A 24,000-nucleotide genomic window follows, 5' to 3' on the forward strand; every position below is an offset into this window, starting at 1 on the left:
TATTATTATTATTATTATTATTATTATTATTATTATTATTATTATTATTATTATTATTATTATTAATATTAATATTAATATTCCCTCCCCACTCCAGGGGAAGGATACTGCAAAATCCCCATTTCCTCCCGATCAGCTGGGACTCGGGAGGCAGAGAATAAATGGGGCGGAGCCAGTCAGAGGTGGTATTTACTGGTTCTCTGAACTAGTCAAAATTTCTGCTATAGATTCTCCAGAACTGGTCAGAACCTGCTGAAACCCACCTCTGGTTAGAATGCAGGAAACTGCAGGCTACTTCTGCTGACCGCTGGCTGCCTGCAATTTGGCAGTTCGATTCTCACCAAGCTCAAGGTCAACTCAGCCTTCCATCCTTCTGAGGTCAGTAAAATGAGGACCCAGATTGGGGGTGGGAAGGGCAATAGGCTGATTCTGTAAACCGCTTAGAGAGGACTGTAAAAAGCACTCTGAAGCTTATATATAAGTCTAAGTGCTATTGCTATTGCTAAAGTCATCTCCTGTTGTCCCTGAGTGGCCGTGCCAGACTCGCAAGGAGAAGAGGCACATTGGAGTCCATTGGGGTCATAAGTCAAGGACTATCTGTGGATAATTAAGACTCCACATATTTGGCTTCAGATATGCCAAATAAAACCTTCAGAGGTTTTGGAATGGTAACTCCCCAAAATTCCATCAGAATATTCAGACACATAAAATTCCACATTCCGGAAAATTGCATCCTAATTAGCCACTACCGGAGCTGTTGCTGGACTCCAGCATCACAAGGGCACAGCAGGTTGGAGAAAGCTGTAAATTTCTCTCCTGTTTAGCAAGAAGGAAACTACATCAGCGCCCGGCAAAACACTATCACCAGAGGAAAAACATGGTATGGTTTAACACTGATAATGTTACTTAGTTGGGTAATGAAAGGTCTGCAACAAAACAATCGAACTCAGAGAAAACACCAAGGACCTCACAATTCAAGCCTGAGGTACTAATATTCTCTTCTGTAAGGCTCCCTGTTCCTAACCAAGTTGAAAATAAATCTCATTACTCTCACTAGCCAGAAGAAACAATGGTTTGCATGGGTTCAGATTAGGGGTGAAATTCAGCAGGTTCTGACAGGTTCTGGAGAACCAGTATTGGAAATTTTGAGTAGTTCAGAGAACTGGCAAATACCACCTCTGGCTGGCCCCAGAATGGGGTGGGAATGGGGATTTTGCAGTATCCTTCCCAAGGATACTTGTGTCTAGTTGTTCTGTTGTGCAGTGCTCTATAGCGTCGTTTTGAGGGTAGGAGTTGAAATAATTTATGTCCAAGATGTGAGGGGTCTGTAAATATTTTCACAGCCCTCTTTTTGAGTCCTGCAGTATACAGGTCCTCCATGGAAAGCAGGTAGGTAGCCATTGTTTTTTCTGCAGCTCTAATGATCCTCTGAAGTCTGTGTCTGTCTTGTTGGGTTGCAGAACCCAACCAAACACCCAACAAGACAGACACAGACTGAACACACTATTGTATGAAGCTTTGAACCCCATCTAGGACGTAATCAATTTCATTCAACCATATTTAAAGGAAAAGTCCTCAGCTCCAGCCTTAGCCTCCAGGGTCAGTCCGATGGAACTAAGCCAGGCAGGAGGGTAAAAAGCAGTAGAAAGGAAAGTCACGTTGATATTAAAACTCAGGCATATGATGAGGCCTAATTATTTCTTGCCTGGGAAAATCTGCTGCTTCCTTTTGAAAAGAGTTCTGCCTTTTATAATAAATGTGATAAGGACGATAATATCTTCCCCTGCAAAAAAATAAAGAAATTAAAGAAATCATGGTATTTTTTGCCATGTGACCAACCCAAAGGAAGAGAACTCCTAATACATGCAAGTTCTTAAAAGGATCAGAAAACAGCTGATGAGGTTAGGGCCAGGGGTGGGTTCTAATTTTTTTTACTACCGGTTCTGTGGGAGTGGCTTATTTTGTGGGCGTGATTTGGATGGTCATGTGACAATTCTTTTAGGATTTAGCAGAGGTACTGGTCTACCAGGCTTTTAACTGCTTGTAGAGCCATATCAGTCTACCCATTTGTTTTTGGAGCGTTCCGGTCTACCCATTTGTTTTTGGAGCGTTCCGGTCTACCCATTTGTTTTTGGAACGTTCCGGTCTACCCATTTGTTTTTGGAACGTTCCGGTCTACCCATTTATTTTTGGAGCGTTCCGGTCTACCCATTTGTTTTTGGAGCGTTCCGGTCTACCCATTTGTTTTTGGAACGTTCCGGTCTACCCATTTGTTTTTGGAGTGTTCCGGTCTACCCATTTGTTTTTGGAGCATTCTGGTCTACCCATTTGTTTTTGGAACGTTCCGGTCTACCCATTTGTTTTTGGAGCGTTCCGGTCTACCCATTTATTTTTGGAGCGTTCCAGTCTACCCATTTGTTTTTGGAGCAAGAGTTTAAACAGTTTTTTTCCTTCTAGCCAATCAGCTGGGACTCGGGAGGCAGCAAATAGATTGGGGACGGGGCCAGGCAGAGGTAGTATTTATCGGTTCTCCGAACTACTCAAAATTTCCACTACCGGTTCGCAAGAACCGGGGAGAACCAGTAGCAGCTCACCACTGGTTAAGGCCCCAGGAGCAAATGTTAATCTGAGCAGACAATAACAGGTTGGATTGAAACAGCACTGGGAGAGGCCAAGATTTCAACCTGAGTCTTCTGCGAGTAAAAGATGAAAAGCAAATGCCTACAAAACCTAGAATTTAGGAGTCCCTGCAGATTTTACTCCACTAGTCATTGCCGGAACATCACCACTGAAGTAAAGACAAGGATAGAGAAAGCTCGAACAGCATTCTTCAAAATGAAAAAGATCTTCTGCAGTCACGACATAAGCCTAAGACTGAAAATCAGGCTTGTCAGATGTTACATCTTTTCTATCCTGCTCTACAGAGTGGAGATTTGATCTCTGACAGAAAACCACTTGAAGAGACTAGAAGCATTTAAAATGTGGATTTACAAGCAGCTGTTACGTATAAATTGGGAAGACAAAATCAGAAATGAGGAGGTGATAAACCGCCTGGGAAAGCCAAGGGACATCATCAAAACCATAAAAAAGCAAAAGTTAGAATATTTTGGACATGTGATGCGACACCCGGAAAAATATGGCATCCTTCACTTAATCCTCCAGGGAAAGATTGAAGGCAAATGAGGTCCAGGCAGAAGAAGAACATCATGGCTTCCAAATCTGACTGGTTTGGATAAAACTCGGCAGCACTTTTTCGTGCAGCTGTTGATAAAAATAGGATCGCCAACATAATCGCCAACGTCCGATGACGGATATGACACAAGACGATGTTGTTGCCGGCTATAAGGAGCAGTGCTCATCTCCATTTCAAGGCCATTGAGCCAGCGCTGTCCGAAGACATTTCTGTGGTCATGTGGTCAGCATGATGTCACGGAACACCGTTACCTTCCCACCGAAGTGGCACCTATTTATCTACTCACATAAAGCATGCTTTCAAACTGCTGGGTTGGCAGGAGCTGGGACTCATCCCATCCCGTAACGTGGCACTCGGGTCTTGAACCCAGGCTGCCAGCTTTCCAGCCAACATGCCCGGCGTCTTAACAGCTGAGCCACCACGCTGCCCTCTGTCATCAGTAGGTGAAATAAACTAACTAACTAATAATAATAATAATAATAATATTTAGCTTTGTTATATGCTGCCCGGAATTGCTTATTTGGTGATGAGAACAGATATGTAAATTAGGAGAAATAAATCAGCTTTTGCTTCCCTGATCAGCAATCCACACAGAAACATCCTTTGCTACTGATCCTGATCAGTTTTATTTCCAAACTATGATTCAACTTCTTCTTTGACTAAGTTAGACCACTAGTAAATCTAGCTTAATCTTAAATACACCCGCCTTTCTAATCCTGGGTGCTCTCCTAGAGTGTGGGCCTAAACATCACCACACAGCCAGCAAGGCCGTTGCTAAGAATTCTGGGAGTTGAAGTCTACACATCTGGGAAATTTCCTGGGTTGGGAAATATTAAGCTGACTTGAGCAGCAGAGGTTGTTGTGCCAGCTAAGAACAGGATGGACTTGTGCCTTAATTTATGCATACGATTTTATACAGGCACTCGTAGCATCGACCTAGATCAGCTCAGATTATCCTACCACAAATAACGCACACGCCAGAAATATACCAAATAGATAACTGAAATATTAATACTGAAAACAATAAGGTGATGCCCAGGGTTTACGAAGGTGGCTCTAGCATTGAGCTGTGTTTCTCTTCACAATTGTAACATCCATGTTTAAGGGAGGCAATGAAGGAAGGCAGTGACATCTGCAGGACGAAAGCTTTAATGCTTTTAACATCCGTTGCATTGTCTGATCCATTATGTTGCTCCAAGACGTATCTCTGAGTTGCCTGTGTGTGATCTGACTCACTTCAGAAAAATAGATGCTCCATTGGATGGCTGGTAGTGGCAACCGTTGATTTATGACCCTGTTCATACAAGTTATTATCAAGTGATTTGAAACCACATTAAATAAAATAATTGGGATTCATGCATAGAAAACAGACAAGCGTAGCCATTCCTGGGAGGCAATTGTATCAGGGGTGAAATCCAGCAGGTTCTGACAGGTTCTAGAGAACTGGTAGCAGAAATTTTGAGCAGTTTGGAGAACCGGCAAATACCACCTCTGGCTGGTCCCAGAGTGGGGCAGGGATGGAGATTTTGCAATATCCTTCCCCCAGGAGTGGGGAGGGAATGGGGATTTTGCAGTATCCATCCCCTGGAGTAGGGTGGGAATGCAGATTTTGCAATAACCTTCCCCTGGAGTGGGAAGGGAATGGAGATTTTGCAGTATCCTTCCCCTGGAGTAGGGTGGGAATGCAGATTTTGCAGTATCCTTCCCCTGGAGTGGGGACGGAATGGAGATTTTGCAGTATCCTTCCCCTGGAGTAGGGTGGGAATGCATATTTTGCAGTATCCTTCCCCTGGAGTGGGGAGGGAATGAAGATTTTGCAGTATCCTTCATTGGTGCGCACGGCCACGTTGCGAACCGGTAGTAAAGGTAAGTAGAACCCACCCCTGGTATCCTTCCCCTGCCACGCCCACAAGCCACGCCCACCAGGCCACACCACTCCCACAAGCCATGCCCACAGAACCGGTAGTAAAGAAATTGGTATTTCACCACTGGTCTACATTCTTCCAACTAGTTCTCATAAGTATTAATTATTTCACAGGTATTGGGGAATCAAGATAATTTCCTTCTCAATTAAATTGACTAGTCCCGCAGGCAGATAGATAACCATTTTTAAACCAACCGACATAAGGAAAATTCCCATGTTTTACAAGTGATTATTAGTTATTGCACATACACAAACAAACATGTTGGGAACCATATTCATCCTCACAATTCTAAGCATCTCTCAAGAAAACAACCAAAAGCCTTGTTAAGTGAAAAATATATTTTATTTTTTAAAACAATAGCTGCCAGCAGTTTGCCAGTATATCTCTAAAAGATATTCCAGAAAAGTGAAAAGAAGCATCTTACAATATGTCATACGGATTACCGGGTATCTCTCAAAAGCCAAATAAATACCTTGCTCACTCTATGAAGTTTAAAGTGTTATTGGATAATAATATTTTCAGATATAGTCAGAAGATAGTAAATTTGGCTTTTAACTAGGAAACTGGCTTCATAAGAGATAAATCTTTCTCCTTTAGTCACAGTTGAAAGAAACAAGGTATTAGTGTTCAGCATTAACATTTGATTTAGCACTGTGAACAGAAAATATATATAAATCGAAGTCAGGTTTTAAGAAAAAGGCAGAATTTGTGTACAAAGCTAATTTTAACTTTTACGTGGCCCCCAGTACACATATAACTGTATACATGCAGCATCAAGGCATAAACCATTAATTTTTAAAAAGGCACAGCAACAGTTCAATTCCTTTGGTGAATATTCCATTTGCAATATTTCTTCCCCCTTGTTTATTTTTTATCAATGTCTACCACATAATCAGAACACATATAAACAAACCATGCTCCATTCCGATTTACGCTCTCACGGAAAACAGTGAGATCAAAGGATGTGTTTGGAGCACATACTGGTTTCTGTCTAAATAAAAAAAATGAAATATTGCAAGGGCTTCACAACTTTGGTGAGGAAATTCAACATGTTCCTGTTACATAAAATTCTATTTGCTGAACTGACAAACAACATTTTTCTTGGAAAGCATGTTACTGACGCCTGTTGAAAGTTTTTACCGCAACTTTAGTGACGTTTGAGTATATCAGCAATATTTTCTCAGCCAGCAAAATATTGCTGTCATGTTCAAGACCAGGGGTCTCCAACCTTGGCAACTTTAAGACTTGTGGACTTCAACTCCCAGAATTCCATAGCCAGCTTTGCTTTGCTGGCTGTGGAATTCTGGGAGTTGAAGTCCACAAGTCTTAAAGTTGCCAAGGTTGGAGAACCCTGTTCAAGACAACAGTTCCCAGCTAGCTCAAGGAGTTTTAGGTGAGGGTCCTATATACAATTCTGTTGTGAAGATAAAGTGGGGGGAAATGCCCCCTAAAAATGGCTAAAATATTGCAAGATTGGCCTTCTCGCTCGAAATCCTATAAGTCTTAAGGTGAATTGCTCAATATCCCATAAAATTTTAGGTAGGAACAACAAAATATTGTGAAATTTGGCAGCTCTTGATATATCTAGTTCACTTTCAAGAAAAATGTGGGCATCAAAGAATGATGGTGTCACTCTTTCCTTGCACACTAGTCTTTCCTGCAAACCCCTAGATTTGACTTCTGCGTAAACTATATTTTCATGAGTTGGAAGCTCACAGAATTGTATAGAGAATTTGCAAAGGTTTGGGCCTCATCGGCTACATCTATGAACATCCCCGTGATCGTGTGCTCAAAATTCAGACGCTTGACAACTGGTTCATATTTAGGACTGTTGCTATGTCCCAAGATCATGGGATCCCCTTTTGCGATCTTTTGACAAGGTAATTCCTCAAAAGGTAAATCACAATAAATTCAGTGGGGTTTGTACTCTGCAAATTGGTCAGCAAAAGCTTAAAATGAAGGATGCTCCCTTGCAAACAGTAAGACGATTTGCATTTCAAAGATAAAAGATCAATGTAAAAATTAAGAATGTTTTTTTTTAAATAAATCCCACATAAGCAAGACCGTTTTGGAGCTTATTATTCATAGCAATTTAAAATAAACGGAAAAGTCATTCCGTGCCTCAAGCACTGGCCTTTTAAATGGAAGGAAATCAAATGTATTGGTCTTTTGAAATTGAATTACAGCGTTGTTCCTTGATGCTGTTATAAGTGGGGAAAAAAACACAGCTGACCTTTTGATATATCGTGATTGCGGCATGAAAAATAATCGATCGGGTAAAGAGATATGGAGCTACTCTCTTCTCTTCCTTTCTCCTGTTCTTCTAACTTTTGCTTTTCCTATATTTTGTATCTTATAGTGATGCTTAATAACATTTATTAAGAGGTAGGAGACAGATAAATCCCAATGTAAAACTTTAATAAAAGAACGGAAAAGGCACTTGGCTTTGCTTCGCAGGAAGAATTACAGTGAGGGAACTACGCAGGTTGTCTAGGTAAGGCAAATAAACTGATTTTTTAAAGAACGCTTGCCTGAAAATTAGAAATAAAACAGTAGATTTTAGCAAGATTCTGACCTTTGCAAAAAGCAAGAAGGATGCACCTCAGACATTAAGCTACTGTATTTTTGTGGAGACCTGCAGGGATGTTGCTCAAGGAAGTCAAGATGGACATGACAACCAAACAATCAAAGCCTTACCCCCTTGCTAATTTGCATCAGAATGCATTGTGGTTTGAATCACAGGTTTGTGGCCTCCACCTTGATTTTTCTGAGCACTCGTCCTATGGACACTCCTATGTACTTCTAGCCAGCATAGCTTTGACTGTTACTTAAGAAATGAGTTCTGCATTCTGACAAGTCCCTTATTGACCTAAAAAGAAATCACTTGCTATTATTGTGTTTCCCCAAAAATAAGACCCTGTCTTATATTTTTTTGAACCCTGAAATAAGCACTTGGCCTTATTGCCATGCGCTCAAAAGCCCGAATGGGCTTATTATCAGGGGATGTCTTATTTTGGGGGAAACAGGGTATAAGCTTGGGAATTTGTCTGATTGTTTATAGGGATACCTAGCTTCTAAAAAAAGACCACCAGATTCTAAGCTGATCATCCAGATCATCCAAAGTTGGCAACTTTTATGATAGGTGGACTTTAACTCCCAGAATGCTGAGAGTTGAAGTCCACTCATCTTAAAAAGTTGCCAAGTTTGAGAAACAACTGATCCAGAATCAAAACACAAAACGCTGGACTTGTGTGAGAAAATATTCGGTGAACGTGCATTTTCCGTTCACCTTCCTCCTCCTCACACTAGGTTGGCAGAAGCTAGGACAAGTAACGGGAGCTCACCCCGTTATGCGGCACTCGGGACTCAAACCGCTGAACTGCCGACCTTTCGATCGACAAGCTGCACCACCGCGTCCCTATACCATGGTTTTACTGCCCTCTTAATGGCTGCATTTGCCCTTTTACAGGAGGCAAAACAAAATAAGCCGTGTAAATATAAATTTGCATTTCACAAAAGGGAGAAAGATAAATGACAATGCCTGGTCTGCCCAGTGTAGCACTTGAATTAACTGCAAGATACATGCAAAGTAAATGGCTATCTTAAAAGACCAAAAAAAAAAGAAAAAAGAAAAAAGAGCAGTCTGTTAAAAAAAGCTTTTGCTTATACATGTGTAACAACGCCGCTTTTTTTTTTTAAGCGAGTCTTTTAGCTACGTCGCTGTAGGCGATTTCAATCTCTTTGTCTCCAGGACAAGTGTTGGTGAATTCATCACGGCTATAGGCGTTCTTCAGGTATCTCCAGATGCCCGTCAGAGACTTGGGAATATCAAAGTTGCGATACTTTTTGGCCACAATCTAGGAGCAAAGAAAGAACTGGGTCTCAGTAGGGTGTTTTGGAGAAACTTTTTTTTTAATTTTTAAACAAACAAAAGATAAAAAATCCATTTTTCATAACAATTGCAAACAGTGTGTCGATCAGTTACAAATCCTTTGTGCTTCCTCCCATATTCATATTTTACAAATTATCTAATTGCTCATATTGTCAACCTTATGTATATCTTTACATCATTATCCTCATTTATTATTTATCCAACAATGGCATTATCATTCTAAAAAAAACCGAAAATTATTTTCACATATTATATTTTAACATACATTTTGTATTTCATATTTCGTTCCCATGTTTTAGTATCTAGCCATTGATAAAATAAATCCCATATCCTATAATATTGTTTATCTTCTTGTTCTCTAATTTCAAATGTCAATTTACTCATTTCAGCACATTCTATGATTTTCTTAATAACTTCTTCTTCCGTTGGTATCTTCTCATTTTTGGAGAAACTTGAGGCCTGAGAAAGACCTGGAACTTCTCTGAGACCCACCAACACAGCATTTAATTCACTGGATTTCCTGCAGAAAGCCTCCAAATAACACACCAATGCACACTTTAGCAACTTTAAGATGTGTGAACTTCAACTCTCAGAATTCCCCAGCCAGGGAACCTAAAGTTACCAAGTTTGAAAAAAATGCTGATTTAAATAAATATGAGGCTATCTGTTTCAGGAACTTCTTTTAACTTCCAACTGATTCAGTATTCATCTTGCAAATTCTAAATTAGCCGGAAACACAAGGGTTTCAGAAAGAATGACAGTTTAAACCGCTTTTCAGTTTCATGGATTTAGTGGAAACTTTTAGCATTAAATCCCAAAGGTGTTTTTTTTCAAAAGGCAACTGGACGTCCTTGGTTATTTTTCCTTGAAAAATTCCTCTTTCTCATCCAAGAAGCTTCAGTTCATTTCAGAACTGAAGAAGCTTCTGGAGATGAGAAGGAAAACAACCGAGAAAGCCCAGCTGCCTTTGGCCTCAACCATGACTTGGATGATTGAGAATCTCCATAGACATTTAGACTAGCGTTAAATCTCAATGCAGCCTTGTTTCAGTTCTTGTGTCCGATTCCAACTTACTTTGACGATATGCAACTTGGGTAACAAGTTGCAATCTGCTAGCGTCATCTCATTCCCATCCAGGAATTTGCGCGTGGAGGCAGGGATGTCTTCCATGCTGTTCTCGTCAATCTCATCAGGGAGGGGACTGATTAAGTACTCGTCCAGCTTCTGTAGAGTTTTCAAAAGACCCCTCTCTAAGGCTGTAGGGGAAAAGGCAACAGGGGAAGGGGAAAACAATAGTGAAGGATTAGAGCAGTGATGGCAAAACTTTTCGGCACTGAGTGACGAAAAGGGAGCGGGCGCACGCTTCTGGACTGCAACCTGGAAGGGGAGCTGCCCAGGGCGCACGCACACGCCCAAAAATTACCTTCCCTACTGGTTCGCAAATGTGCGCAAGTTGTGCGTGCGCTCGTTCGCTCACCCGCGCCGTCGTCCGTGCATGCACAAAGCCTCCTGCGCATGCGCAGAGGCTGAAAATCATCACAAAAAAGGGAAGTCATGATGTCCGCGTGGGTGGGGCAGGGCTTCGTGCAGTCAGTCCTACCGTATCGCGCGATCCGGATAGAACCAGCTGAATTTCACCCCTGGCTTCCTGTATTGGACTGTTTCTTTTGACATTTATTTTAATTATTGCTTTCGGTATTTTTGTTTACTTTTATTTATTCATTGGATTTCCATGCCGCTCATCTCACTAAAACAGGTAGCCCTCGACTTACAACAGTTCCTTTAGTGATCTTTGGGAGTTAAAACAGCACTGAAAAAAACTGACCTGTGACAGTTTTTCACTTATGACTCTTGCCCATGACCACCTGTTCAAAATTCAGACTCTTGGCAACTGATTCATTGCAATGTGATCGTGTGATCCCGTTGCAACCTTCTGTCAACCGAAGTCAATGGGGAAACCAGATTCCTTTTACAACTGTGTTACTAACTTAACAACTGGAGTGATTCACTTAACAACGGTGGCAAGAAAGGCCATAAAAGGTGAGGCAGTTTAGTCCCTTTGCTTGTGCTTTTTTTTTTTTTTGGCCAAAATCTCCAGAACACCACCAGGTGGCGCTCTTGTTCAACCCAACTTCACTTCTTGCAAAAACCTGGGCTAAAAACAGAAGTTCCCGACCTTCTCTCATTTCAAACAGCATGAAAGATCTGGAGACTTAACAGAAACATTAAAATGAGCAGTATCTTATTTACATAAGCCTGCAGTTACAGAAGTAAAGTGCCTCCGTAGGAAATTAGCACCCACCCCTTTCCTAGAAGAATGAAATATTTTAGGAAATATTAAAAAGGCAGAATATTATGTTTCCCTGGATGAGAAATGGAGAAACATGTTTAAAAGACGAAGCAGCTCCCACCTTCCTGCTCTCACCCTTTGTCAATGGGCCAGAGGCAGAAACTCAATCTTTGTCAGTGGACCATCATCTGCAACACAATAGGACCCATCTAGTAACAGAAACTAACACAATAGGACCCATCTAGCAACAGAAACTCACCACATGGCACCTGGGAAGATTACATCAGCCAGCACGGCCAGCTAAGACCCCCACCGCCTGGGAGTCTGACAACCAATCAGGATACTCTTTCTGGAAGTTCAAAGCCAGAGGGGGCATAAAACCAAGGCACGCTCAGCATCTCGCCCTTTTCTGTTCAGGAAATCAAACCATGTGATCCTGTCCACCATTAAACCATCTTTCCAAGCAGTCTCCATGTTTCCAGTGTCTTTTTCCCCACCTGGAGCTGAACCCAGAAGGATATTTCTTCCAACACCTCTAAGAATTCCCAACTGCCGTACTTGGTTTCGATTTTTCGATTTTTGTTTTGATTAAGTTTTGGGGAGCAGAGCACACTTTATTGATTCTCTAGGGCAAATGTGGTCTCTCTAATTTTAAGACTTGATGTCCTTCATCCCTATAAAGCCTACAATTATTTACAAGAGGTCCGAAGGAAGGCTACATATAGTTATTTGCATGGCAAGCAGCTTATAAAGATTAAAAGAGTTGGAATGGACCTTGGAGGTCTTCTAGTCCAGGGGTCACCAACCTTTCGGACCTCAGGGACCACTAAATTCATAATTTTAAATCCCGCAGACCACTAATATGATCTGCCTAATGACCGGCTGGGTGGGTGTGGCTTAGTGGTCATGTGACTGGGTGGGTGTAGCCAACTCAATGTCATTCACGTTGAGGAATGCCTCGCCAACCTCTACTCACCCCTCCCCTCCCAACCACTCCTCACCTGCCTGCCCTGGCTCCTTAGAGCCCCAACAGGAAGCAGTTGTTGGAGCTAAGCAACCACCACAAGAAAGAGTTGGCAAAACAGCTCAGTTCAAATTGGATCTGGCTAAGAAGGAGGCTCAGCCAAAGCACCTCACTGAGGACTATGAGCATAGGCTTTTCAAACAGAGTGAAGACCTGTGGGAGTGCAAGGTCAGATACCGGCGCCTGGAGGCTCAGTGGGCTGAGATGATCAGCCAGTTCCAGGCCATGATGCAGTCCCACTGGAACAAGGCCCTCCGGCTCTTCGCCACCAGCAGCAGTTCCCTCCAGCCTTTGCCCAAAGCCCCACACCAATAGCCTGAAGCAGACCCCAAATCAGAATTTCTGTCCCTCTCTAACCCACACAAGAAGACCCTGAAGAGGAAGACTCTCTGCAGCAACACAAATGTTGCACATATCTGTCCCAGAGGATCCCTGATTTAGTGCAATATAAAAAATGCAAATAATTTTTCTGCGGACCACCAAAATTTTCTCACGGACCACCAGTTGGTGACCGCTGTTCTAGTTCAACCCCCTGCTCAAGCAGGAGACCCTACACCATGTCAAACAAATGGCTGTCCAATCTCTTCTTAAAAACCTCCAGTGTTGGAGTATTCACGACTTTTGGAGGGAAGCTATTCCACTCATCAATTGTTCTCACTGTCAGGAAATTTCTTCTTAACTACCAAATGCAGAATAACAGAGTTGGATGGGATCTTGTAGGTCTTCTAGTCCAACACCTTTACTCAAGTGCTCTGCCTTTGACAAGCGGAATCTGTTCCTTCTCTGTGGGGGCACCCACTATCTGGAACGAGCTTCCCCCGGAGATATGGAGGATCCCGGATCTGCGCACTTTCTGCCGTGCTCTTAAGACCCTCCTATTCCAGCAAGCCGGCCTGGCCTAATTTTCTCCCCTTTCTTTTAAATTTTTTAAATTGAAATTTTAATTTGTTTTAAATTATTGGGATTTTTTATTTTTTTTAGGCTAAATTATTTAATTTGGTTTTAATTATGTTTTAACTTTTGTATTTATATATTTTATTTTGTGCCTGTTCACCGCCCTGAATCCTTTGGGAGTAGGGCGGTATATAAATTTAATAAAACAAAACATAAAATAAACAAACTTCCTGTCCTGCCTTCAGGTGCTTTGGAAAATAGGTTGACCCCCCCCCCTCCCTCTTCTTTCTGGCAGCCTCTCAACACAAAAGTGGAAAGCAGAGAAAATACCTTTGGAAGAAGAAGTAATAACAAAAAATTTAAGATTGTGCAGAAATGAACAGATTAAACTCTGATGATTAAGGATAGAGAAGAGTCAGAATATTTTAAGATATGGAATCATCTTTATTATTGGTTGGAAAAGAGAGATAAATGATTAATTTCACAACTATGTATAAAAATGTGAAAGACTAGAATATTATTTTAGGGATGAATCGGCACAATGGACTGGATAAGGATCAAGATAGAAGAAATCACATACTCATAGAAGAAGAAGAATTCTGGAAGATAACACTGAAATGTCACAGGGAAGGAATAACTGATGTATTAAATGTTTGTTTGTCTAAAAAATACAAAATTAAAAAAAAAATATTGGAAGAACTGCTATCATATGACCCTAGTCCCCATGATGGCACACGTGCCAGAAGTGGCATGCAGAGCCCTCTCTGTGGACACGCATGCCGTCGCCAGCTGCTCTTCTGGTTTCGTGTGCCAGCCAGCTGGTCTTTGCATGAGCTGGAGCGCCAGAAACCCAAAGACCGGCTAGCTGGTGCGCACATGTGCACCGGCCAGCTGGTCTTCGGGTTTTTGGTGCACATACATGCATGCGTGCACACGTTCCAGTTTGGGCACTCGGTGCCGAAAAGCTTTGCCATCACTGCCCTAATCGTTCTCTTTGTTGGACTAGGCCAGTGATGGTAAACCTTTTTGGCACTGAGTGCCCAAATTGGAACGTGTGCACGTGTGCATGAGTGTGCCGCATGCCAGAGCACCATAAATCCGAAGACCAACTGGCTGGCGCCCATGTGCGCACCAGAAACCAGAAGAGCAGCTGGCAACAGCGTGTGTGCCCACAGAGAGGGCTCTGCATGCCACCTCCAGCACATGTGCCATAGGTTTGCCACCACGGGACTAGGCACACCCAGTTTCCATAACTGTTCATCGTATCCTCCTCCAGACCCCTAATCTAACCCCCCCAATAATATCGCCAGGAAAATAACTCCAACAGCTGGATCCCAATTAACCCTGATGCACAATGGCTCCTAGTGTTACAGGCCATGTGAGGCAATATCTTCCTTTTCCTGGAGGTGAAGCATGAGTGATTCTGCAGAATGATGGTGTTCAGAGCTCCCCATCTTATTTGCATTCTGCTTTGCTTACTGTAGCCTTGTTTCGTCTGAGGCAACACCGAAAGGAACTGATGGCAATTCAGAAGTTCCATATGCCGAGAGGTTGCATTGGCCACAGTGGTGAAATCTGAACCGGTTTGCTACTGGTTTGCTGGCTACACATGCGCAGTATGTGCCAAGCACGCACACAGGCGCAGTATGCATTCGCGTTACGCGCCAAATGGAGGGTTGGGAAGGTAAGTAGAGGAGCGAGGGGGGGAGTGGAAATCAGGAGAACCAGTAGTAAAAAAATGCTTTAAATAAGTTTTTAAAAGGGTTCCGAAGATCATGCGCCACAACTGTGATCGACGCAACCCTTTTTTTTTTTTCCCCACCTTTTTAAAGCATTTTTTAATACCGGTTCCGGAGAACGGGTAGTAAAAAATGCTTAAAAAGTTTAAAAAAAAAAAAAGTTCCAATGATCACAGCTGTGGCGCTCTAGAACCAGTAGTTAAAAATGCTTTAAAAAGTTTTTAAAAAAAAGTTCCAACCATCGCGCGTCATTCAACTGATCTTCGGATCTTTTTTTTTCTTCTCCTTTTTACTACCGGTTCAGGCGAACCGGCCCAAACCGGTAGCATTTCACCCCTGATTTGCCACCAACACACCATGCACGAATGCTGGTTTCTGGGACGTTAAATAAAGGACCTTGTCCGTGTGCAGGAAAAAGTATTCTCTTCCCAGCTCTTGGCAATTCAGAAGAAATGCATTTGAGTTTTACAGCACGGAGGTGGGAGTGGGGAATACACTGCCCTTTATAATTTCTGCACTGGCCGTCATACAGGTTTGTGCCAATCTGGGCAAATTACGAAACGAGTGGTGCTGCAGAAGCTATTTCACTCCCACTTTGGAAATGAACTTGTGTGTTTCCCCTGTTTCTCTACTCGTTGTGTAGCCAAGCCCAGAGCAACGGATTTCCATACAATTCTGTGCATCGACAGAAAAGCCCCAGAAATTAAGTTATGGTTGGAGGAAATGATACAACAACGTATGGATTTAAAACCAGAGCTATTCCTATCGGGTATCTTACCAGAGAAAATTAGTAAAGATAATATATATTTGATTATACATGTAATAACAGCGGCAAGGATTGTTTATGCACAAAACTGGAAAGTAGAGAATACACCATCGGAGGGAAAAGTAATTAAAAAAAATTTTTTAGATTGAGCAGAAATGAATAGATTAACCATGATATGGTTTAAGATATGGAATCAATTTTATTATTGGTTAGAAAAGAGATACAAATAAGTTTTAAAAGAGATTGGGGAAAAAATTGTTGTAATTAGAATACTATATTAGTGGAAAATCTTTGTAACGGACTTGGTGAGATCGAGGACAGAAGAGATAGAGAAGAGAAGAAACTTTTTGAAGATAGCACCGAAATGTCACATGGAAGAAATGAATGATGCACTAAATGTTTGTTTGTCTTAAAAAATAAAAAACCTTTTTTTAAAAAAAGAAAAGAAAAGCCCCAGAAAATAATATGAGATTAAGGTTTTTGTTTCCTGTGAAATTCAGCACGAAACACGATTCTAGCAGTGTGAGTCAAAGTGGACTTTTTGAATTTGTGTCAAGAACAGAATTAAATTGACACACAAACCACAGATGCACTGGAGGGGAGTTTTCCCCCTTAAATACAAAGCATAGATGAACTGTGCCACTGAATATATCTGAAGCATCTTCCTAGGAAAGTGCAGCCACGAGGAAGATGAATTTTGGAAATACTATACTTTGAAGGGTCTTTGGTGTTCTCTGAGCACCGGACCCCTCATTCCAACCCCTGAGCCAAAAATATTCTCCTTTTATTAATAAAGGAGCTCTAATTCAGGGGTGTGAAACACAAGGCCCGTGGGCTGGATGTGGCCCATGATGTGGTGAGATCTGCCCCACGGATCTTCTCCTGTCAGTGAGAAGAATTAATCAGTGGAACGACTTGCCTCCAGAAGTGGTGGATGTTCCAAAGCTGGAGATGTTGAAGAAGAGATTGGACAGCCATTTGTCTGAAATGGTATAGGGTCGTGATGGCGAACCTATGGCACGCGTGCTGGAAGTGGCACACAGAGCCATTTCTCCTGGCACGCCAGCCGTCGCCTGTTGCTATTTTGGGTTCCAGCGCACACATGCATGTCAGAAACAGGAAGACCAGGTGACTGGCGCACATATGCATCCCGGAAACCGGAAGCTCAGCTTCCTGGCACGCACCTGCTCTTCTGGTTTCCGGTGCTCCCCCGTGTGCGCGCATTCCCATTTTGGCACTCGGTGCCGAAAAGGTTCACCAACACTGGTATAGGGTTTCCTGCCTAAGCAGGGGGTTGGACTAGAAGACCTCCAAGGTCCTTTCCAACTATTCCATTCCATTCCATTCCATTCCATTCCATTCCAGTCCAGTCCAGTCCAGTCCAGTCCAGTCTATTCCCATTCTATTCCATTCCATTCCATTCCACTCTCCACTCCACTCCACTCCACTCCACTCTATCTACTCTATTCTATTCTAAAGTTGTGCAACACCCAAATATAGGCAGGACCTCGACATGCCATCTTAATTGTTGTTGCCATTTTAGAAGAGACCCATTTGAAGTAGAGGTTAGCTTGTTTCTGCCCCCTGCTTCCTCTCCGCTAACAGAAACATTCCTACTTCAGCTGCTTTCTTCTTGCCCTGTTGCAAAGATGCCTCTGGAAGGCCTTGAGGTGAAGTAAGCAGACTGGTGAGTCAGAACAGGAAATAATTCACCCCTTTTCTGCTCCTGACACAGCTGCAATAGAGGCCAGGAGGGTTCATCACCTGCTTCTGTGTGACATGCAGCTTCCCTGGTGCTGGTTAGGGGTGTTGAAGTCTAATATAGTGGAATATCACTCATTTGGGGGAAAACTCTTTAAAAAAAAAAAAAAAAAACCTACTTTCTTGGGACAGGGGAAAAATTAGACTAGATCAGGGGTGGGCAACTGTGACCCTTTTAGAACCTGTGGACTTCAACTCCCAGAATTCCTGAAACAGCTTGACTGTCTCAGGAATTCTGGGAGTTGAAGTCCACAGGTTCTAAAAGGGCCACAGTTGCCCACCCCTGGACTACAGGTATCCTTGATTTATGACTTATTGAGCCCAAAATTTCTGCTACTAAGTGAGACAGTTGTTAAATGAGGTTTGCCCCTCCCCATTTTATGACTTTCCTTGTCACGGTTGTTAAGCGAATCACTGCGGTTGTTAAATTAGTAACACCGTTGTTAAGTGAATCTGCTCTCCCCACGGACTTTGCTTGTCAGGAGGTCGCAAAAAGGGATCATGTTGTACCGAGGACACCGTAACAATAATCATAAATATGAACCAGTTGCCAAACATCTAAATTTTGATCATGTGACCGTGAGGGATGCTTCAACAGTCATAAGTGTGAAAAACAGCCGTGTCACTTTTCTCAGTGCCGTTGTAACTTTGAACGGTCAGTAGATGGACTGTTGTAAGTCAAGGACTACTTGTATGTTTACAGAGAAAAAGCTTCCTTCATCATTATGACTAACTAGCTGGACGCCCGTGCTTCGCTACAAAATTATGTGCTCGGACTTGATAAATTGACACTTACAGCCTGAAGCTTAATGTAGAATGTGTAACTCCGTAGCATTGGATGTGTTAATATAATGCAACTGGCAGTTGGAACAGAGGGGGTTGGGGAGTAGAATGTCCCAGCCCGCAGCATCCATCGGTATTCATCTGGCTAGCATCCTGTCAGTGTGTGAGAGAGTCGAGGGGTGTTTGGAAACTCAACCAGTATTTGCTGTGTGAGCAAGAAGGAGACAGGAAGGAGGCTGGGCGTGGCTTAGCTCCACTATTCTGTAGTAAAGCTGCTTCCTGCTGTGAAAGTAAAACTGAAACTCCTCTCCTCTGCTTGTGTTTTGCATTTGGAACAGATTTCTTTTGAAGTGGGGAGAGGGAGTATAACTCCTTAGCATCAGAGCGTCTTAATAATAATATGGGAAATACTAATGCTCTGATGATCATTTCGAAAAATCCTTTCTTAGTGAGCACCTAGAAGCCAAGAGGAACATATGTGGCAAATTTCAAGTTTGTAGGCTTTACGGTTCTGGAGATTTTGTGATTAATGCGTGAGTGGTTTTCGCTTTTCTATAGATAGATAGATAGATTGGAGCAAGCATCCCTAATGCTACATAACAGGGTGCAGTATTGCAGCTACTTCAGCTGACTGCTAGTTCAGCAGATCAGTGGATCAAATCTCACCGGCTCAAGGTTGACTCAGCCTTCCATCCTTCCGAGGTGGGTAAAATGAGGACCCAGATTGTTGGGGGCAATATGCTAATTAGTATACTGTCATTGGTGTAAGCCGCCCAGAGTCCTCGGAGAGTGGGCGGCATGGAAGTATTATTATTATTATTATTATTATTATTATTATTATTATTATTATTATTATTATTAATAATAATAATAATAATAATAATAATAATAATAATAATAATAATAAATAACAATATAAAAAAACCAGCATGGATTTCCTACCTTCATTGGCTTCAGGTCTGGAATTCTTGATAAACGCTGAAAATTTAGCAAAAATGTCCATTCCAGCAGTATTTGATTCTGGGTGTTTTGCTGAAAGCTTTATATACCTGAAAGAGTTTAAGTGACAGCATGAGCTAGGATACAGGATTACACCTCTCCATTTATTCCTTATAACATTCATTATTAATAACATCCTTTTCAATACTGATTTGTGACACTCCCAACATTTGATTTTGATCCCATATCCACTTAAGAAGTCCATAAAATGATGCTTAGGGTTGAAATATCCAGCATACTGGTAGTACTCAATTTACAACAGTTCATTTAGTGACTGTTCAAATTTACAACAGCCCTGAAAAAAAGTGACCATTTTTCACACTTATGACTGCTGCAGCATCCCCATGGTCATAGGATCAAAATTTGAATGCTTGGCAACTGGCTTATACCATGTTTCCCCGAAAATAAGACCCTGTCTTGTATTTTTTTTTTGAACCCTGAAATAAGCGCTTGGCCTTATTGCCATGCGCTCAAAAGTCTGATTGGGCTTATTATCAGGGGAATGTCTTATTTGGGGGAAAACAGGGTATTTATGACGGTTGTAATGTCATGTGAGCCCCTTTTGGGACCTTCTGAAAGCAAAGTCAATGGGGAAGCCAGATTCACTTAACAGTTGTATTTCCTAACTTAACAACTGCAGTGATTCACTCAAAATTGTGGCAAGGTAGGTCGGCAAAATTAACTTAAAACCGCCTTGCTTGCCAACATAAATTTTGGGGGCTCAATTGTGATCGTAAGTCGAGGACTACCTGTACTCCAATTCTGTATTACTAGGTCCCTTGAATTTTAACTGCTCTTTGCAGACTCAGCTCAAATTTGGCCACGGCCTAAAAGGGTGGAAGGCAGTTAAGATTGTGAAATGAAGTTTATTCAATATTAAAATGGGGGCAGGGGAGGAAGAGAAGGTCGATCGTGCAAACGCTGGGTCCCAGAGGCCCTAAAATACCCAGTAAACCCCAACAGCAGCTCGCAGGTGTCACGCTAGTCTGAAAATCATTGTTCTGCTTGCTTTGTTCCACAGCTCTTACCAACAGGAAATTCTTCCTGATATTGTCGGAATCTCCTTTCTTTTAATTTGAAGCCCCCGGTCTTTGTCGGATTCTGAATTTCAATGAATAGATCCTGCAGCAACCTCTTGCAACCAACAACTAAAGCACTATTTTTTTTCCTGTTTTACCCCATCTTTATTATGTATTATCGTATTTTTTGGAGTATAAGACGCACCTTTTTCCCTCTTAAAAGAGGCTGAAAATTTGGGTGCGTCTTATACTCTGAATGTAGCTTTTTCAAAGCTTTTTTTCAGCCCTAACGAGGCCCTAACGAGGCCCTAGCGAGTGATCTTCCCAGCTTTGCCTGCTCCCTCGACTCTCCAGCTGTGCGATCTCCCAACTCTCAGCTGTTCTTTAGAAGCTTTTTTTCAGCCCTAACTAGGTGCTAGCTGAGTGAAGCGATTCCCCCCCCCAATGATTTACCTGCTTTTCTCATTGCTGTTTCCTCCCAGCTGTGCCTTAGAAGCTGTTTTTTATCCCGAAGCAGCGGATAAAAAACTAGCAAACTAATGTGCTGAAGATGACCAGACTAAGGACGCTAGCCAGATGAATAGGTAGGCAGATTTTTTTCCCTATTTTCCTTATTTATTTATTAGTTCAATTTATTATTAGTTCAATTTATATGCCGTCTTTCTCCGGAGACTCAGGGTGGCTTACAATGCATTTAAAAAACCATTATAAAAACATTTAAAATTAAAATATTAAAACTCATGCACACCATTCATGGCCAGATCTCACAAGATCACAACAGCGAGATCAACGGTCCCAGGCCTGCCAGAAAAGCCAGGTCTTCACCGCTTTTCGGAAGGCCAATAGGGTGGGAGTGGTCCGGACCTCAGGAAGTAACTGGTTCCAGAGAGCTGGGGCAGCCACAGAGAAGGCCCTCCCCTGCGGGCCTGCCAGCCGGCATTGTTTAGCTGAGGGGACCCAGAGGAGACCAACTCTGTGGGATCTTACCGGTCAATGGGAGCTATGCTGTAGAAGGCGGTCTCGAAGATACCCTGGCCCTGAGCCATGTAGGGCTTTAAAGATAATAACCAACACCTTGAATTGTGTCCGGAGACCAATAGGGAGCCAGTGCAGCTCACGGAGAATTGGTGTAATGTGGGTGTATCTAGGTGCACCCACTATAGCTCGCGCAGCTGCATTCTGGACCAACTGTAGTCTCTGAACACTTTTCAAGGGTAGCCCCATGTAGAGCGTGTTGCAATAATCTAACCGTGAGGTGACAAGGGCATGAGTGACTGTGAGGAGAGCCTCCCAAAAACTAAGCTGCATCTTATACTCCGGTGTGTCTTATACTCCGAAAAATACGGGTAAATAACTCAAGGTGGCAAACATAGTCACTATTCCTTCCTCCTCCACTTTTTCCCCCAAACAACTCTGTGAGGTGAGATGAAAGAGTGATTGGCCCAAAGTCAAGAGAGGACCAGAACTCCCCATCTCCTGGTGCCCTTCATCACTAAACCAAACTGGTTCTCTATAAAATCAGGTCCAGATTTTTTAATGATTATTTGGTGGGCTTGGGGCTCAGTATCCCTTATATCTCTTCTGTGGATCTGTTCTAGTGTAGCTGTCAGTGTTCCAAAGGATGCCCTAATTAAATCATGAGTCTCAAGCCAAACTTCAAAAGAAATCCAGTTATTTATTAGGAGCTTCATGTCGGCACGTTCCCAAGTGAAGCCAACTCTGACCCTACATAATTTATGCTCCAATTATGACCCTGTTTCCCCCCTCCCCCCAGGGTATGTCATCAATCACATTCGCCAACAGAGCAATTTCGCACTCCCCTCGGCTTCTGTAGGTAACCCTGGGGTACAGCCTTGAGAGAAATAAGCGTGGAATGTGCATCTGTCTGTGGCTGCTGTGCCATTTCGCTGGTTTCCCATCCCGCCTGGCCTATGGCAATTCGAGAGCAGGCCAGGGATGTTTTCCATATCCCTTTCAAAGCAAGATGTCCAGAACTGAATATACTATTTCAAATCTACCCAGGGCAAAGTCACACCCCGTGTGGGTGTGGAAACAGTGTTGTGTAGGACAGTGTGGAAACAGTGTTGTGTAGGACAGGGCTTTTGACTAAAAAGTCAGGTATATTCCTGACTTTTAAAGTTTTAAAATAATAAAAAAATAATTTTAAAATAAAAGTTTTAAAAATAATGAGACAAAAACTGTCTTGGCAAAAGAGAAGCAAGCTTAGAAAGAGCTCTGCCTTTATCCCTAGTTCTGGCAGTATGAGAACAGTGCTGGCACAGTATTTTCAGTGGTAAATTTCTGGTGTCTTCTCCTCTTATAGATAAGTAGATACCCCAATTTTTTTTCTATCCTGAGAGACTGGCTTATCATGCTTGGGGGTGTCTAATAACATGCAGTTAAGAGGAGAGCAATTATCACGCATCTCCTTTATTTTACTAATCACCTTCCTACCAGTATTCAGAGGAAGAGAAATTATGGATGGTGCCCAGCTGCTATTATTTTTCATCTTCTGTATTGTCTTTATTTTAATGTATTTTAATGTAATTTCACCATTTTTTTTTTAATAAAGCAAAGATAAAAGATAAAAACGAACAAAAAGCAAGTGGTCAAAAAGAAAAAAAGATTAAAAAAAGAGAGATAGGGAACTATATAGGTGATAAAAGAGGAAAAAAATAAAAATTAGGCAAAGAAACAAAAATGTGTTAAAAAACACCCCTCCAACTTCTTTTATAGAACTATGTAGCGATGGTACTTAAGTACAAGGACTGGTTGTAAGTCCCTTTTCATAAAGACGAGCCACTTGCCAAAATTTTGATCGAGCGACTGTAGGGAATACTGCAACGGTCGTAAGTGTGAGGACCAGTTGCAAGTCACCTTTTTCACTGCAACTTCAAAAGATCGCTAAATTGCAAGTAGTTGCGGGTGACCTATGCTGGAGCGTGCAGTGCAAACAGCTACGGGTTCAGTGAGCTAAGCCACACTTTTGAGAACCGGCGAGAGGAATGACGAAAAATGACAGCATGAACCTCACTCCCCCTTCCCTTCTACCCAACCCTCTCAATGATACCTACTTGGGTGGGCAGAGAACTTCTTCAAGGAACTCTTCAATCTTGTTCACATCAGTTTTCACTTCGTTATTAAAGGTGATGAAAGGCGGGTGTGTCCCTGGAGCCAAGTTCTGAAGGTCTGCAGGCTTCCTGAGACAGAGAAGTTACATGGTTTACATGAAAAACAGTTCAAGGAATTCCCCAAATCGTAGTTCGCATTGTCATCTGCAACGTAACATGCCCAAGGATCAGGGATGGGCTCCTTAGGGGTTCGGGCGATCCTCTAGCCAAGGATTGCCGGGGTTCAGCGAACCCCCAAATGCCACCCCTGGCTGGCCCCCAACAATTAGCATCCCTGTAATCACATGTTCAAAATTTGGATGCCTGGCAACTGATTCATATTTATGATGGTTGCATGGGATCTCCTTTTGCGACCTTCTGACGAGCAAAGTCAATGGGGGAGTCAGATTCACTTAACAACCATGTTAGTAGCTTAAGAGCTACAGTGATTCACTTAACCTCTGTGGCAAGGAAGGTCGTAAAATGGGGCAAAACTCACTTAACAAATGTCTTGCTTAACAAAAGAAATTTTGGGCCCAATTGTGGTCGCAAGCCGAAGACTACCTGTACAAACTCTGTGCGCTTATATTTTAATTGGTTATTCA

General features: G+C 42.3%; 1 protein-coding gene across 2 annotated transcripts in view; it reads right to left on the reverse strand.

Annotated features, from left to right (window-relative positions):
• Positions 1–5,438: 5,438 nt before the first annotated feature.
• The window catches only part of CLIC4 (CLIC family member 4), a 63,889-nt gene continuing 45,327 nt past the window's right edge, over positions 5,439–24,000 (reverse strand). The window contains exons 3-7 of one of the 2 annotated variants that reach the window (XR_015729446.1): positions 23,360–23,485; positions 19,210–19,316; positions 10,085–10,266; positions 6,469–8,975; positions 5,439–6,346 (exon numbers count right to left, since the gene is read on the reverse strand). Coding sequence is in view for 1 of the 2 variants with exons in the window: in XM_034413489.3 (XP_034269380.1) it covers positions 8,814–8,975; positions 10,085–10,266; positions 19,210–19,316; positions 23,360–23,485 (577 nt within the window). In the remaining variant the exon portion in view is untranslated. Of the gene's footprint in view, positions 8,976–10,084; positions 10,267–19,209; positions 19,317–23,359; positions 23,486–24,000 lie in introns of both variants that reach the window. The other variant, XM_034413489.3, reaches the window with a different exon arrangement.

Source organism: Pantherophis guttatus, chromosome 10 (genome assembly GCF_059756535.1).
Source record: "Pantherophis guttatus breed Tessera chromosome 10, ASM5975653v1, whole genome shotgun sequence".
In the NCBI taxonomy this organism is placed as follows: Eukaryota; Metazoa; Chordata; class Lepidosauria; order Squamata; family Colubridae; genus Pantherophis; species Pantherophis guttatus.